The 18,324-nt window shown below is 40.0% G+C and overlaps 2 protein-coding genes across 4 annotated transcripts in view; one reads left to right on the top strand and one right to left on the bottom strand.

The window, feature by feature from the left end:
* Nucleotides 1-736: 736 nt before the first annotated feature.
* dhrs7cb (dehydrogenase/reductase (SDR family) member 7Cb) lies at nt 737-8,850 on the bottom strand. Its single transcript, XM_053640622.1, has 7 exons — nt 8,718-8,850; nt 7,661-7,814; nt 5,248-5,360; nt 3,808-4,018; nt 3,631-3,723; nt 3,273-3,434; nt 737-2,035 (listed from the first exon to the last, which is right to left on the bottom strand). Exons 2-7 carry the CDS (start codon nt 7,812-7,814, stop codon nt 1,824-1,826), a joined length of 945 nt encoding a protein of 314 aa, XP_053496597.1. The 5' UTR covers nt 8,718-8,850; the 3' UTR covers nt 737-1,823.
* A 1,389-nt stretch (nt 8,851-10,239) lies between these two features.
* The window catches only part of mprip (myosin phosphatase Rho interacting protein), a 40,818-nt gene continuing 32,733 nt past the window's right edge, over nt 10,240-18,324 (top strand). Inside the window, exon 1 of one of the 3 annotated variants that reach the window (XM_053639249.1) lies at nt 10,240-11,233. In XM_053639249.1, the coding sequence (XP_053495224.1) occupies nt 11,111-11,233 (123 nt within the window). In that variant the 5' untranslated portion in view covers nt 10,240-11,110. The remainder of the gene's footprint in view (nt 11,234-18,324) is intronic. The other 2 variants (XM_053639250.1, XM_053639251.1) reach the window with 2 other exon arrangements.

Genomic DNA, 18,324 nt, shown 5'->3' with positions numbered 1-18,324 from the left:
GACTGGCCTATCCCACAATATACTGATTTAATTAACAAGCTCTTATGGGCATTTTATTCAATGGAGTTTATTCAAGCTGCAACCTGATAAAAGAGAAGACGTACTAGCTAAAAATGTCCAATGCAAAATCCGAGGGCTTGAGATCAGTTGCTCTGGTAGAAAGACCAGTCACCTCATTATTAATACAAGCTGATGAAGCCTTATGTGTAAAACCACAGTGTATACTGTATACAAAATACAATTACAAGAGAGGTGACACGATGATTCGCAAAACATATGATACCCTGGCGAGTGCAAGTTTTATCTTCAATACAGTGGGACATATCCTGCTTGCCTTTAAGGACATGATGCCTGCAGATATAACGGGTTATTACTAATGATTGTGGTACATTATAAGTGAGCAACGCTTAGGGTGCTGTTTTTTCCCTCTCAACCACCAGCTCAACATGTAATCCTACTTTTTGGGACATTCACTAGAATGCATTGTAATGCAACGCAATGCTCGTACTTTGTAAGTCACACAAAGCAGCTCTTTCTTCGTCTATTGAATTTCTGCCTCCAAAGCTACAGTGAAGACAAAAAACTGCCTCATCACTAGTTTTAAATCTGTATTTAATCTTTAGTAGGCTACTGATGATAATAATAATAATAATAATAATAATAATAATAAACTGTATAATCAACATAGCTATGTAGTTTGACTAGCTAGGGCTGGTAGGAGTGTGCTTACAGTGTGCAAGTTGTGCAGGCCACCATGTTGATATCTGTGAAAATATTCCTTTAATCACACTTCAAGCGTATTGATAGCGCATTGATTCTGTATGTGTCCAGAAAGTCATGAGTTCAAACTACTGTCAAAAAGACTGTCAGAGAGCTGGTGTCAGATCCCAAAGTGAAGTCTTTAACTCTGAGCTGCTCAGCTTTATGCTTGGATTGGATGCTATCTCACTTTGCAAGTTGGTTTGTGTTCATGTGTATGCTGAATGGATGCATGTAAAGAATTCAACACATTGAAGTCCTAAACTTTATTGTTGTTTTTATTATTATTATTATTATTATTATTATTATTATTATTATTATTATTATTGCATGAAAGAAAGCACGTCACAAGGATCATACAGTATGACAACACATAGCAAAGCATAGAGTGTACTGTACATGAGTGAACTGGTTATCAGCGAGCAATGTTCAGTAGGTGGCAGTAATTTGCTTGTCCCGGTGTTGCAGCATAAAAGTCCTCTAGCGCCATCTTCAGGATTCAGCAACTGTGTGAAATGTGTTTTGTTTTTAAGGCCTGAAAGTGAAGAAGCTTATCTTCACCAGCTTGACAACTGCTCCCACGTCAGCAGGCAGCTGAAGGCAAATATTAGACTAAAGTGTGTGTGTGTGTGTGTGTGTGTGTTACTGATGAAACTTTCCAAAACCAAAATGAGCTAGAAGGCATAGAAGACAAACATGAAGATCTTACTTAGTGCCAAAAGAATGTTAATGAATACGAGACCGAAATCTATTCTCCCCATACCATGGCACAAATTGCTATGTTTAGTAACAAAAAAAATAATGGAAAATCTAGCGCATATGCCAAGATATTTAGAGCAGACACTACAGCGCATGTGGTGTTTTACCAGCCAAATAAAGCAAATAGGTCATCGCTTGGACTAAGCCCTGAAACATCGTCCTCCAAATCACAAACCACTGTTCCTGTATTGCATCAGAGGTCATATGTCAATGCGAGAATTATAGCTCAAAGCATGTTCTAATGACACATTGTTAGAGGAACGGCACAAGTCATTCAGTCGTTCACTAGCATGTGATGTATGGATCTATTTCAGCTGCTGATTCATAGCCGCGTCCTTCACCCCTGCTGCCACCACAGAAAAGAAGAAGCTGGGCATGAGTGAGCGGATGTAGAGAGCTACCCAGGGGATGGGGTGAGCCAGGAGCACCTCTCTCCTCTTGCGGTTCACCACTCGCACAACCTCATACGCCAGGGATTTAGGGCTCACACCGTGAGTGGTAAACTTGCTTAAAATGTCTAGAGAAGGAGAGCACTGAGGTGAGGCTTGGAAAATATTGAATTATGGGCCCTCAAAGATGCCATGCATTAATGTTTTTATTCCTCCCAAACATTGTTTTCTCTAGAACAAGTCTCTACTTTTCCTTGTACTCGGAGTGGTACCATCAAGGGAACATGAACTGAACCTTAACATGTATCATTTACCTGGGAAGGTGTATGTCACATACCTTTAATTATAAGCTTTTAGAGTTAAAGGTACATCAGTGGTCCGATTGTGCGCCTTAAATTACTTTTTAAAAGCGAAAGATAGATAGATACCATTGATGGTGCCACTCTTTCACCAAGGAAAAATACAGTAGGGCTAAAGGAGTGCGTCGAGTTAAATATTAGCTAGCCAGCTAGCATCGTTTTATTCCATAACTACTGGATTGCTGAGGAAAATGACTGAAACTAGGATTCTTTAACAGTTGATATCTTACTCTTTCCAATTATCAATTCAAAGTTAGCATCTGTACACGATTTATCTGTTCATTAAAAGACAAGGCAACCTTACATATGAGCTCAGTTTTGGTCCAATCATGTCAGATATACCAATTCGACAGGATAACATGATACAAGGAACCTTTTTGCTAGGCTAGCTAATTACTGTAGCTCGCTTAGCTAACTTAGAGAGTGATGAACAAAATCTGTTTTATGGTATATTTTGATAGGTTTGGCCACTAATTAGTAAGTCACTGAGAGTATAAAAAGAGTGAAATCCCACTGGTGTCTGTCACAAACACAAGCTAGCTCGCTAGCAGTTAACTAACCGGCTAGTTATTGGGGACTGAGGACACATAGGCATGTCCATTCTTCATATCATAAATTGTCATGAATGATCCTGCATTTTGTGACGTATAGAAATGAGGGGAAAAAAAATTAAACAATTGATTATTAGTTTTCATGGATAGAAAAAAATACACAATTGGGGGTATGTTAAATCCCATCACTGCCCACTGCTGAGTCCATGAAAAGGGCTGTAACTGCTCAGCTCTGTTATAAGATTGTAATCCATTCCACTTCTGTGTCACAGTGGATAAATACTGTCAGTTTAAAACGTGTTAACAAATAAGAGACTAGAATATTCTGGCATATTTTTCACAAGTATGTAGAAAAACCTGCATAAGCCGGTTCAGACTGTGCATGAAAATGAACCGGAATGGTCATGCTGCTTTGTTGTTTGCGTGTTTTTGTGTACTGGTGTGTAATTACTCACATGCCCACAGGGCGTTGGTGGGCTGAGACAGGGAGGGGGTGGCTTCCTGGGCTGTAGCGTTGATGAACGTGTGGTTGATTGTACTGACAGAGATGCCGTACTCCTCCACTTCTGCTCTCAGACAGTCGAAAAAGGCCTGCACTGCATGCTTGGAGGCAGAGACTCGAACACACAAAAAAGAACATTAACTCATAAGTAAAACTGTATCTGATCGATGTGTGAGACATGCTATGATAGGAGCAACTCAAGCATACATTAAGTGTCATTTGGGAAAGGTTTAAGTAATCGTGTTGGTTTCTCTTTAGATATCCATGCTATATTATTACATTTAAGTTAAGAGACAATATTAAACTCTTACAGGAGGTGCGAAACGGGACAGCAAGTCTCCCTTGGATGCTGTTGACGATTACGAAATGACCTGTCCTCCTGGCAATCATTAACGGCAGAATACCTAGTCACATGAAAACACCGTTCTAACAGACTTATAAAATTGTGACTTATTGAATGAGTGGAATTAAGGGTCTAACATTCATACCCTTTGCCAAAGTGATGGGCCCAAAGTAGTTGACGTCCATGATGATTTTGTCCATCTCCAGTGAAAGGCTCTGTACTGGGGCTTTGACCTTCATGCTGCCGTTACATATGAGCACATCCACGTAGCCGTAGCATTCGCTGATCTCTGTAATCACATCCTCCATTCTGTCTATATCACTGAAGTCCAGCAACACCAACTTGGGTGGAAAGGTCTTCAACAGGAAAAACAGAGAGCAGCCACCAGAGAGATGTAAACCAGAAACCATTATAATGGGTGGAACAAGTCATAATGAGCCCCATGTTAGACCAAAATAGACTAATGGGCTCAAAGTTCACAGAAACTTTCGACCTTGCAGTGCAGTAATTACATTTGACGGGGTTGGTTGAAAATGAATAATGTTTGATCAATAAAACAATGAATAATTAGAAATTGAACATTAGAGAAGCAGAAAAGATGGTACACTTAGATAAATATGATGTTTCATTTTTAATCACATCTATTTTTTTAAAACAGAAAACATAACCGCGTGAGAGTCGCCGTAGTAACACACCGTCTAAATAAAAATGAGCAAAAATGATTGCAACTACAAAGCTTCGCATTAACAAAAATCTTTTTTATAAAAACTTTCTGTTTTTCGCAACAGTATTCTTTTTTTCATAACGGTATTCTCAAAACTAAATTATTTTCTCCCCTTAGAAGTAAATGATTTCCCTCCTTTAGAAGTATTTCAAATAAATCATTAATTTTAAATAAACACAAGCCTAATTATGTTTTTAAATTGCTCTCAGTCCCCAGGAACTCCAGGACCCCATGTCCTGTTTCTTTGAGGGTATAAAATTATTTTGATAAATAATTCAAATTTAATTTGCAGGAAGAGGCTCAGGGCAGTTATTCGTTCCAGGTAAAGCCAGACCAAATATTAATGAAAAAGTTTCACTACTTAAAATTTTTGTGTTTGAAAAAAGATTTGTTTTTAATAAACAAGCCGAAAACATCAGTCATTGCATGTGCTGTTCCTTTTATGCATTCACCAATAATTACCAATAATTCTGGAGGGCACTGCAGATTTTAGAGTATGAATATGAAGGGGTTAGTGATCATTTTGTTCCTATAGATCATCCCAAATCAAGATCCACTGAAATTCCAACGGCTCTCGTCTTGTTTGCTGAACCTGAGACGATGGGAATGACAATAATGTCTGTGGGGTGTCCTGGAATTTGTTAGATAGCAGGAGACAGTGAGCTGTCAGGGAGGAGGAAATCCTGCCATTGTTCATCAAAGCAAAGGAAAACGTTGACAGTGACACACAGTCAGAGACTGAAGCCTTCCTGTCTTTTTATCTTATGTGTGAGTTCAGAATATCAAATCCAGGTACGTGGGTAAAACCTGTGACGTACTACTGAGAGGGTGTGCAGGTTCTCTGATACAGGCTTTACTCACTTTACTGGGGTCTGAGTCACTGCACAGTGAGTCTTGGAGAGACTCCAGCTTATCCCAGTTAGGTCCACACAACACCAACTGGGCACCACCTTCATGCAGCAGCCTGGCACACTCTGAAACACACACACACACACACAGAGCGAGAGAGAGAGAGAGAGAGAGAGAGAGAGAGAGAGAGAGATTTGATGGAATAAACTATAGTATACAGCATATGCTTTGTATATAAAATATAGTATAGTAGAGTAGAGTATAGATAGATAGATATATAGATAGATAGATAGATAGTCTGTGTGTTAAGTGTAGTAAATGTAAACATTGGGCCTGAAATACCATCACTATCCCTACATTCATTTGAAGTTAAAAAACATGGTGGACTGAGGAATTATATTCAGCAATATAATACTATGACAATGTTATAAAACGTAATAAAACGTATTGTGACATGAGCAGAGGAGGAAAGTAACAAACATGCACCCTTTTTATATTTCTTGGGGGAAAAAAGCTTGAGTAAAAGTACTAAAAATAATGTCATATGTAAAATATTTTTCCAAGCAAAACATTCCACAATCAATGTAATCCTCATTCATTTTTGATCACTGTTACAGAGTAAACAGTGATGCATTTAAACCCAGAAGCCACTTAACAGACAGTATGTGCAATTCTTAAATAATTCAACTGCAAGACCCAGTCAAGATAAAGTCTACATTTCAGGTGCTAAATGCTTAGCAGTAATGTCTGAGACAGTGAAGACAGAATAGCATCCCTGACCCAATTTATCAGGTATCTTAATTTTTAAACACTTCCAAAGAAACAACCTGTGGAGATATGTACATGTAAGCCATACGCTAACTGAGTGAGCTAGATCTCAGATGAGACCAAGCCCAGAGAATTCGGCGGCGCTTCTGGACAGTGTTGATGTATGGCTTCTGCTTTGCATAGTAAAGCCTTAACTTTCTGTGGATGCAGCGGCGAATGGTGTCTATTGACAAAGGTTTACCAAAGTATTCCCGAGCCCATGTCAGGATATCCATTACAGACTCTTGACGGTTTTTAAGACAGTGATGTCTCCGGGATCGGAGAGCCTTAAAGGGAGCCTTACCCTTTTACGCACTGAGATTTGACCGGATTCCTTGAATCTTTTAATTATATTGTGCACTGTAGAAGGTGAAATGCCCAAGATCCTACCGATTTGTCTTTGGGTATTGTTGTTGTCAAAGTGTTGGATTACTTGCTGACGCATCTGTTGGCAGATTGGCGAGCCTCAACCCGTCCTTGCTCTTGAAGGACTAGGCCTTTTTGGAGGCTCTTTATATACTATGATTAGACAATTGTCTCACCTGTTTCACATCACCTTCTTATTTCAACTTGTCACATCGCTAAATTAGGGTCCTAAATTGCCCCTGTCCCAACTTTTTTTGAACATGTTGCATGCATCAATTTCAAAATAAACATTTCCCTTCAAAAGACTATGCAGTTGATTAGATAAAACATCAAATACCTTGTCTTTATACATTTTGTTTGTTTGTTTGTTTATTAAGTCAAAGTACATTTACAAATCACTCTTCTTTGTTTTCATTAGCATTTTCCATACTGTCCCAACTTTTTCGGAATTGGGGTTGTATACTGTTGATCATTGAGGTGCAGAATTCTCTAGGTTAGTTAAGACAATTGTTCAAAAATGCATTCCTCAGATTATGGAAGTATTTAAGATTTTGTGTCAGTTGTAGACGTGTAAAAAAATAATAATAAATAAATAAGTCATTTGTAAAGTCATTACTCAAATAGTTTTTCACCAGACAACTTATTTACTCTTACTTGATTAATGATCTTGATCACGACATACTTTTATTCAAGCGAATTATTACAAAAATTGTAGTACTTTTACACAAGTCAGTGTCGTTTGTAATCTTTCTACCACTGGGTATAAGGAGGCCAATTGTCTATTAAACATTGAGGAGGGAAAACAAATGTCATGATTCACACGCTCTTTGAGAACATTTACATTAATTCTGGAAAACTGATTCATTGGCGTCATAAGACTCCAACACACACATACACCTTGTATGAGGCTAAATTGGTAGCTATAGGCTTCCCTTACTTAGCTACATTAACCAGTGCAAATCTATAGAAGGAAGCTACAGACATGAAAAATCTTTCGGCTGATCAGCTACTGTATATTAGTGGTAATAGGGACAATGAACTTTTTGGCTGTTTCTTTAATACTTTAGTTACTCTTTCTATTCTATTCTATTTTTTTTTCTTTAAATATTAAAAATGTGAAGGTTCTACAACCATATACGTAATTACACATGCATTGTGTAAGTAGACCAATTTGTAGACACAATGGCTAGATCGAGAGGGGAAAAAAAACAAGTAAGAGGACAGGAAAGATGTTTTTATTAGTGAGCATTACCATTTCCCATTGCAGATACGGCATCTGTAATCACCACCACTTTGTTCTGCACTATGGACTTGGACATGAAGTGGATGATCTCGTGGTAAAAGTAATAGATTCCAGCGAACACCACCACCAGCAAGGGCAATACCATCACAGATGGGACAGCCATCTTTGGAAAATGAACAACAATGGAACAAATACTACAGTGTAAAGATTCCTTGTGTAATACTTTATAAATATAAATATGATACACAGAAAATGAATACAATCATTTAATTTGAGCTTAGATGAGTCGATAATTAATTCAATAATCAATGGACGCATTATTTAGTGCAGTATTTTTCCACACTCGGACTGCTCCCTGATTGTACTGTACATGTGTTCATTTTCACATCATGTTGATTAACATGTTGTAGTAAAGTGAAATAAGTACAAGACAACGTTTTAATTTCGATCAATGTTTTGTCATTTGATCTACTAATTTATGCTTGGAATAAATAAAGTGCTATGATTTTTGCTTCTTTTTTTTTTGCACAGCACATCTACTATAATATGCAATACCCCTGATCTAAAGGCAGCACTCCTTTAACAAATTATTGCTGTGACTATTGCTGTGACCTAATCAGCAGACTAATGGAACAATAGCAAAGTGATCCAATCACAAGACAAGATATGACTGATGGTTGCTCAAATTAGTTTTTATCTTTTATTCTCTTTTATCTGCGTTTGGTCGGGTTATTCTGATAGCACGGCTGTCGTTATTTCCATGTAAAGACGGGCTGAGGAAAGGTTCTAAATATACATTGCCCTACACTAATCTCCTGTCACGAATGCCACACTGTGTGTCAGCTCCTTATTCTGGATATTGAAGGAAAGTGATTTTCCATATGTACATTTCATAGACTTATCAATGTACTCTTCATGATACAATATAAAAAATCTTAATTAAAAAAAAAATGTTTGTTCCTGCTGATTTTGAAATACACAGAACACACACACACACACACACGGACAAAAAACAATCTAAACACAAAAGCACACAGAGCTGTAATCTTATTTTCAGTCCACTTACAGTGCATATGAGGAGTTAAGCCCCCAGTGGAAAAGTCAAAGGTTTTCCTGTTAGGTAACCAGCTTTAAACCCTTTCTTCTCCTCGTCCATTCACAGACCCCAGGCTCTCACTCTGTCCAGCACCACGAAGAGCCTGTTGGGATCTGGGGTCTTTTAATAGCATTTGGCTGAGTCAGGTAGTTTTCATGTGTGTTGTGCACACTATTCCAGCTTAGGCATGTGGATGACAACCAAATAGAGAACAAACACCAGTTTCTCGTGCAACATAAAACTGAGTTTATTGAATATGCATTAAGACAGCACAAAGCCGTGACTGAATTCCTAGTTTAATTTCACCAACTAGTTTTATGCACAAGGAGAAAGCTTCATTTTGAGAGTCTATATTGAGAAATAAAGGTACCAAACTGTACTTGTCCTTGTTGCTTGGGTGGTACCGTCAACACTAAACATTTTGTACATTTAGTTTGTATCTTTGACCTTTGAAAAATAGTTTAAGGTACATAATTAGACCACTGCTTAATGGTACCTACCCAGTGACAAGGATAAGTACTGTTTGGTACCTTTATTTCTGAAAGTGTAAGGAGAGCTCTCCATATTGAGAGTTCATATTGTATTGCAAGTTTAGTAAAAGGCAGAGTGCTTAATTGCAACTCCACAACCAAAAATAGTAATAAATGAGAATATTGAAGTCTGGGGCCTAAATAAACGATCACTGGTGTGGTTTTAAAGTTGTGGTAATTGTGAATTGTGAATTTCATGAGCACACACAGATGATTAACGGCACCTCATAAACCAAAGATTATCCTTTTCTGTGGTATGGTTTGACTTTTACAAACAAAGGCTGAGTCAGAAATCGCATGCTATTCCGGTTGAAACAGTGCTTACTAATCAGTATGTGTGTGTATTATGACTACAATCCCGGACATACTACAACCGCAATTTTAGCATTGTCATGTGACCTTCATCATCATCATCATAAACACTAAAATCTTAAACAAGTTAACAATTTATTCGGGTAATGTTAAACAAGTGCTGTTTAACCAAGGTTTAATACTTAAAAAGAGCCGACGCTGTCTTCAGCAGGTTTTTTTTTGGGGGGGGGGGGCTTTGCACTCGTCCCGTTGCATTGTGGGATTTTTTGACTCGCATAGTGTCCATCGGTTGCATACTTACAGCAGTTCGCCATCCGGGTATTTCTGGCATACTTAGAATTCGGACATATTACCCATCTGGCATACTGCTTTTCGCCTACAGTGTTGTAGGCAAGTATGCGGTTTCGGACGCAGCCAAAGTAGCGTTCTTTTTTTATCACCTGTATTCATACACGTTTCACCTCGTCACGTGCGCAAGCATCATCCAATCCTAACGCAGGAGATAATAATTCAAGCCAATCATGACGTATATTGTTACAAAACGGGTAGGGAAAATAGAAAGTTAAATAACGTATCTGTGTTGCAGCGAGATCTCGCGAGATTAAGTGAAATTCCAGTCCGAGTGTATGAACTGCCCCCTCCTCTCGCGCTCGCGCTCCATAGGGAGCGACCTCCTCTCCAGCCCTAAAGAGGGAGAAACACAGCCAGGCACGTCGCCTGTTAGCCGTGGGAATACAGCAAACCGACCGAGCTAGGTGGCCAGGCAGCTGTATCGCGTTAGGTTATAACGTTATGTCGAAACCGTAGCGTGAGTTGGAAAACATGCGGTTGCGGCGGCGGCTCAGGCGGGATCAGGAGGGACTGGAAGCTGGGATTCGCCCATTAGACTGCTAGGAGAGGCTTCATTAGCCTGTTAGCTAACGGATAACACGGCTAGCTAGCGAAGGAGAATTAAACGGACGCTAAACTTCGGAGCTAGCTAGGAGAAATTGCGGTTAGAATTTTGAAAGTCTACCTCACTACTCCTGTTTGTTTGGAGGGTTTTTTTTTGAGAGGGGGGATTTATTTATCTATACCTAGATACTTAATCTTCAGCTAATGGTTGAACACGCGAAACTATATTTTGCGACTGTTTTGTTCGCTGCTTGGCCAGTAGCTAACAATATTGATCAGAGCAGCTTGTTAATCACTCGGGGTCGGCTTTGTGCTTCCAGGCCATGGACTGAACAGCCGTCTACAACCAGAAGGTAGCTAGCTTGCTTTCTGGCTGGCTGGCTGGCTAACCCTGGGTTTAAATAGAAAGTCCAGTAAGTTTATACACTCTGAGCTTTGCTTTTGGACTGGAACAAGAAGAAAATAAAACCTTCTGCTGGATCAAGTGTATTGGGGATCATGTTTTGGATGCTCGGCTCCGTCCCAAATTGGATGTGAAGGAAAGAGGGGAAAAACCCGAGCGGATTCTCTATAGTTTTCTACTTTCTCGAGTTCGGGACTTTGGTAAAAAAAAAAAAAATAATAATAATGTCTACTGCAAAAGAAAACCCTTGTAGGAAATTCCAGGCGAATATTTTCAACAAAAGCAAATGTCAGAATTGCTTCAAGCCGCGCGAGCTGCATCTGCTGACCGACCCAGACCTCAACCAGGTAAACAAACACTGTCAAGGTTATAGTGTGTGTGTGTGTGTGAGTGAGATACCAGCGCCTCAGTCTTGCTGGCCTTGTGTGTTTCCTATAGAATAAGTGTTTATTACAGACATAATTTACAACCCTGCTGGGGGAAAATCCACACACACACTAGAAACCCTCCTAAAATTTGTAATGGTTTTAATGGGAATTGTATTGGTGTTAATGGAAACTGTTCATGTATGTGTCTACTGGTCATATATAGGTGGCATGTTCTGTCTAGTGGATACCATTTAAGGACTGGTTTTAATGGTTAGCTGATGGTTTGTAATGGTGTTTGTTGTGGAAACCATTAGTGTCTGTGATGGTTTCTTTTGTTTGTTTGTTTGTTTGTTTGTTTTTTTTCAGCAGGGAAGGTGTCGAATATGTATTAGTGTTGTGAAATGCTGTTTCTGTTTGATAGATGGATGAAAGTTTGAGTTTTGAGTGGTTCTGACAAACACAGTCCACCAAATGATGTTGGTTTTCTTTCATTGGATCTTTAAACGGTTTATCTTTTTTTTTTTTTTTTCCCTTCTTCTTCTTCTTCTTTTTTTTCCCCTCAGCCATCCCAGATGCATTTTTCTGTCATCCGGGAAATATCTTGTTTTTGCTTTAACAGGATCCAACAGTTTCTTTGCCAACAGTTTCTTTGCATGGCAAACTTTTTTTTTTTAATATAAACTTGGTGACCCTTTTAAGTATAAAATAATTTCCACGGACCCTTCGTTACCTTGTTAGGGCTGGGCGATACGACAGTATAATATCAAAATCGTGATTAATGATGTCACAGTATGCTTTTCTGAGATATGAAGAATATTGTGATAGCTTTTGATTTTTTTTTTATGCATGAAAAGAAATAAATTTGCATTTAATTACAAGCACAAGTGAAACAGCTGATGTGGTGTTAATCTTTAAATTTGTTATTAGAGAAATAAGATATTTATTGTCACAGATTTTTAAACATTTGTCTCCCATTCAGTTAAATATTGAATAAATTTTTTATAGGCATTAAATAAAGCAGCATCAAACAGTTAAAAAAAAAAAAAAAAGAATCCAGCAGTACTGTATTGCTGGCGGTTTGAGTAAACCTATATATTACGATACATATCGTGTGTTAGAAATCTCTTGAGAATTGTAGGATATTTTTGTCATATCGCCCACTCTCCATGCCTATATGGCATGAAAAATCATTTATTGGTATTTATAATGCTTAGTTTTTCATTTTTTTTAAATTAGGAAAATCATTTATATATATACAAGTGAAGCAATTTACCTTTTCAACCAGTAGGCAAATGAACAGCTAATACATAAAATAGAAAGAAAAAAAAAACAACCCAAAAAAAAACAACCCAAACTCTTCCCAGTCTGATTAGTCTATATATATAGAAGAGGATGAAAGTAAAGAGGCAAAATAAATGAATGTAAACAAAATAAAAAAGTTGCAGAATAAATAAATAAAGGGGTGGAGTTTGTCTGTTATATCAATAGAGATTTCTGTTCCTGGACGTTCCATGGAGAGAAAACATTAGGGACCCGGTTGGTGTTATTTGCAGGTCAACTTGTTTTTGAGCTGTTGATGGGACCAGTCAAACCAGCTAATAACGATAAGAACTCAAAAGCAAACATTACAACTTTTGATAAAGGTGAGGTGTGACCACGGACACGTTGTTTTATGAAGCGCAGTTAACATCAACTCTGTGCTGTTGGTAGTCTTGTTTCCATCTGTTTAACTTATGAGGAAAAATTGGAATATTGCGTAAAACATTTATGAATGATGCACCGTTTCCATCCCATGTGTTCAAGAGAACAAAATCGTCATTTCTGGGGAAAACTGCCGCATCCCGTTCTCTCTCCGCCATTTCTACTTTTCTGAGCCAATTATCCAGTCACATGATTTGCTGAGGCAAGTCACATGGCTTTTTTTTTAATTTTTTTATGTGTGTCGAGAAACTTATTCGGTTTCCATGTGTTTCCATCGTAGTTTATGCGCATGTCTTCTTAGCCGCTCAAAAATTATCCGCCTCAATTCCTTCTTTTGGGAGTCAATAACTCCGTTTGTCCTGTGCTTTGATTTTTGAAACTTTGTAGATGTTTTACATTCACAAATGGCTCTATAACACACTACATGAAAGGTAATATTTGAAAAACCGTAATTCTTTTTGTGAATCTGAATCGGGTTTGTTTGCACTCATAAAAAGCCTGATTAGGAGTCACTGCAGCCAGACATGACTGACACTGAACTGAGTCTGATGATGATGATGATCGAAAGCTTTGGAAGTGCCAAGAAAGCCCACTGTAGGGTGAGCAGTTTAGTTTGAAGTTATCCCGCCAGTCTTTCTGTCTTACGACCACAGTCGACCTTTTCCTTTTAAGCAATATTCGGTTCAGTCGCTGCTCTGCTTTCGTCTCAGCAGAATCCATCTGATTTTCCCTTTCCTTCACGAAATTCCTCACGCCGTGCTGTATTTGTGTTTCATTAAAGCAGCAGCCTTGCACAAATTTGTCTCCTTCAGAGGAGTAATCGGAGCAGCCTGTGTCCAAAAATCGCATCCATTTCGCGAAGCCGACCGAATGCCTCGCCAGCTTAAGTGCTTCATGGGGAAAACGTGCTTCTGCCAAGGTCTTCAGCGACCTCGGCTCCTTCGAAAAGAGCATCTCCAGATTTCTTTCAGGTGCTCCAAAGCATCGCAGCCTGTCTATCTACTGTCTGTACCGCTCAAGCTCAGGCCTTAATTGGTAATCCTACCTCTGTTTTTGTTTACTCGAGCATTAAGAGGTGGTTAAGGTCTCATCTTTTACACTGACGTGGCCTGTATGGAAACATTAAGCCCTGAACAAATGGACTGCATGAAGACATTAAGCTTTGAACACTTGGGAGTCATGAATGAGAGGAAGTTTTAGACCATTAAGGCATGTTACATCCTGTTAATTGGTCTCTCTCACTCACTCACTCACTCACTCACTCACACACACACACACACACTCAACCCAAGTAGCACTCTGAGCAGAACTGGAGACGTCTAGCAGCGTCAGCATCTTGCAGTGCACATGTAGGGAGGACTGGGTGTGATTATGAATGGTTAACCCTTCCACCACCTGACTCCTGACTCATCTTGTGAAGTACATGATGTCAGTAGTGATGAAATCCTCCAGAAGGGGTTTCATGGGTAGATGCTGTAGAGGCCAAACGCATAATAATAATAATAAGAACAATAATAAAAATTCATAAGTGAATAGTGTGCTATGTAAAAAGCAGACTTGCCAACCTTAATACATTTTGTGTCACGGCTCCGTATTTTTCACACCAGAGTCCGCTAGTATGAGCTAGCACTCAAAAATGTGTTAAAATAGCAGTCTTGGTGTTTCTTTTCCCCTCCCCCTGGCAAAAAATAAATGGACAGATGAGAACGTTTGAGAATTTACGAAGGTGTTTTGAACTCTCTAATACTAACTGAACTTCTGGAACCTCCCTCCCCCAACATTTTAGCCTTTCCTCTCACCTCGACTCGATTTTCCAGCTTGAAACTCACGGCATCCTCACTTTCTGTCGAGGTCAATGGAGAATGTTTCGAGTTCATGAACGTGAAATAAAATCCGTTTGACTTGGCTAACGTTAGACCTGAGCTTACGAAAGGTCTTAACTGTAATAATAGTTAGAAAGTGATCGTTTGCTTTCGTTCCCTTCTGCGTGACTGCTCATTAATCCTTTTTCGGGCTTGGCAGATCTGAGAAAGTAATCTCTCTGTGCATCATTGAAATGGCTGCACTGGGGACGTTTACACATTTCTACACTACAGCGTTAAGACTAAAGCTGCTGCTAATGAATAAAAAAATTTTAAAATTCCATACAAACCCGAAGCAAGTTTGTCTCTACGTCTTCCGATGAAGTCAAAGTTAATTAAATCACTGCATTATTTTGTGATTTATAGACTTAAGTGGATTACATGGAACATGTCCGCTCATCTGTTCCCAATTAATTTGTTTCAAAGCAGTGTAGCATGAAACGATGGTTAAAAAGCCAACTCGCTGCGTTTCTGTCCAAAGTGTCCTTTAAAGGCAAGCAAAAAAAGTCTTTAAAAATGCTTCACAATAAGGTTAAATATGTTCTTTTTTCATTTATGTTTCTCAGTGAAGCCAACGGGGGGATCCCTGTGTGAAACCAGTGAAACCAGAAAGTGTCCCCCATGTGAAACCAGAAAGTCTCTCTCGACGAAACCAGAAAGTGTCCCCCGTGTCTCTCGGCGAAACTAAAGCGCGCCATGTTTCCAGGAATATAATCGCCTCCATTTCAGTTTAGTTCATTTGTTTCTCAAGAGCATTGCCGATCATTCTGGCTGAAGAGGCAACCATAAATATTTTGTTTAAAGAACTGACTATTCTTTTTACATTGTGTTCTGATTCACTCCTGCTTCGTGATATTTCTTGAATCACACACATTTGACTTCAGATTGCACAAATCAAATTGCATCATGGCCGTACATTTCCTTTTCAGTGCATGTGCAAGTGTACACATGTTTGTTCTTGATGTCATGGTAGCAGGTGTCAAGCAGTTCTTTCCTGTTTTGGACGTTTGCCCCAGATCTGAAAGGGTAAGAAAGATGATTGACGTTTGACGCTCGATATAACAATCTTCCGCTCTTTTTGAATGCGAGAGCATGTTGTCTACCCTATCACTAATCAACCAATCAAGCCATAATTCTCTGCCGAAGTGAGGGTGAGTCTCCATGCCATCTGAAATGATCAGTCAGAACTAGTGCTGTTATACTCTGAAAGTTTCCTGGTATGATAACCTAGACTGAAAATGTCTTACTATTAATCATATGTTTAGAAACACACTGGCTGGAGGTGAAAATTAGGAACATCCATCTTCTATACCACTTTATCCTTTTCAGGGTCACGGGGAAACCTGGAGCCTATCCCAGGGATCATGGGGCACAAGGTGGGGTACACCCTGGACAGGGTGCCAATCCATCGCAGGGCACAATCACATACACACACACACACCCATTCATACATTATGGACACTTTGGACATCCCAATCAGCCTACCATGCATGTCTTTGGACTGGGCGAGGAAACCGGAGTACCTGGAGGATACCCCCGCAGCACGGGGAGGACATGCAAACTCCGCACACATAGGGCCCCGACCCTGAAGGTGTGAGGCGAACGTGCTAACCAGTAAGCCACCGTGCGCCCGAAAATTAGGAACAGTTCATCAAATATTTGCACAAAAGTCTCTTTGTGCATCCGTGTGTAAAGAAAAGATCAAATCTCCTAATTGCACTTTCTGGTTAAGATTTCCACACCCATGCCTGTTAAATGATCGAGTCACACGGGATAAGTGATGCATCACAGAGACAGGAGTGGCTTCACCTTATCTGCACGGTTGTGTCACACACATGCGAGACACACCTCATTTCAATACAGATAGATTGTTTTGATCTTGTTTGTAGGGCTTATGGCCAGCACGTCGCACTTGATCATTAATAGGTCACATGACTTTACCGTGACCGTAGTCTGGACCTCTGCTCGGACCTCAGTAACTTGCCTAAAACCCTTGGAAGTATCTCTAGGAAGCCTCTTCCAGTTTGAAACAAATCCAGTCTGACTTAAATTTTTCTATAAATTCATGTCCTGCAGGAGGGAGTGAGTGAGTGAGTATGAGAAAAGGTGACATGCTGAGCCAGCAAATGCATTTTAATCTATTTTTTTAAACTAAAAGGTGAGATAAATGTCCAGTCATACACCATGAATAACAGTGAAACTGGAACAGTCCTAGTCAGGATTATGAAACACAAGACTGCACAGTTGATAAAGAAAAGAAGCAGCAGTTCACAATCAAAGCAAACACAAATCCTGCTATTCCCATAACCAACAGAGTAATAGCAAATATAGTTTGTTGCCTTTTATGCCTGATTCTATATCTGCCCAAAAAATACAATGTAAACGTCTCTTTTGTTTATCTGTAGCCATCCTGGCAGCTCCAGGGAGCAGGACTGTGGGTTGTGGGAGGCTCTGGGGGGGGCAGGAGAGCTTGTGAAAGGAAGTGTGGTTTGGGAAAGCAGAGTTCCCCCTCCCAAAGGTCGCTTCCACTTCAGAAGCAGCTACATAGTCTGCAAAAAAAGGGGAACTGGTCTGCAGAGCGGGGAGGGTCCTGTGCCGGCAGAGACCCGGAGAGTGCATCCAGGGGTGAAAGAGGGGGATGCTGGGAGAAAAGGCGGCCCCCTGGGACCGGGCCGGGAGGAAATTGGAAGTTAAGCGCGATGCCTGCGGGAGGCCCGCAAGGTTAGGAGAGGAGCTCAGGAGAGGAAGCAGGCCGTCAATATGTGGAGGAAAAGTGCAGGGGTGTGCCGCTGCTCTCCTGGGTAAACCACTCCACCAACACTACACACGGCACTCACAGCTGGCTTTTGTTGTGCTTTTTTTCCCCCCTCCTCCTCCTTTTCAAAAGAGGAAAGGAGCACTCGGGGCCCAGTTCTTTTTTTAGATTCTGTTAGTTTCATAAGCTTTATTAAATGGCCTGATGCCCATTGTGCTGTTGGCTGCAATGAAGTGCATTTATCTGACCTTAATCGTGGAGGAGAAAATGTTATTTATGTAGCGTATTTTATTAAGTAGCAAAGCAGAGTGCTTTACACATTCGATGCACGCCATTTAAAACAAACAGACATGCACGCAAATGCACAAAAAATGTGTTGTTTATAGAAATGACTTTTCAGTGTGGCGTAGCACTAGGTCTTGCACGTGTATGCCAGCGAAAGCCTGTTTAAACGCAGGTGAGAAGCTTGGCCACATTTTTGTGTGCGCGTATCGAGTTTCCGGGCCATTAGCTGCATGTTAATATTATACTCGGCTTTTCTGACGTGGCTGTTGCAGCCATATGAACTTGTCTGGTCCTGCACTGCAGGGTGCCTCCGTGGCCTTCCTCACACCGCTGCCAGCATTCAGTGTCTTGTTGAGGCAGAGCGTCGAAGTGACGGGAATATTCTCGAAAGAAAATCGGCACACGTACAGAGAGTATTAACACGCTGCACTGCAACATCAGTACGTCCTGTAAACGCATGCAGTATA

Source organism: Ictalurus furcatus, chromosome 13, assembly GCF_023375685.1.
Source record: "Ictalurus furcatus strain D&B chromosome 13, Billie_1.0, whole genome shotgun sequence".
NCBI classification, from domain to species: domain Eukaryota; kingdom Metazoa; phylum Chordata; class Actinopteri; order Siluriformes; family Ictaluridae; genus Ictalurus; species Ictalurus furcatus.
This window is presented reverse-complemented; position numbering and strand designations above follow the sequence as displayed.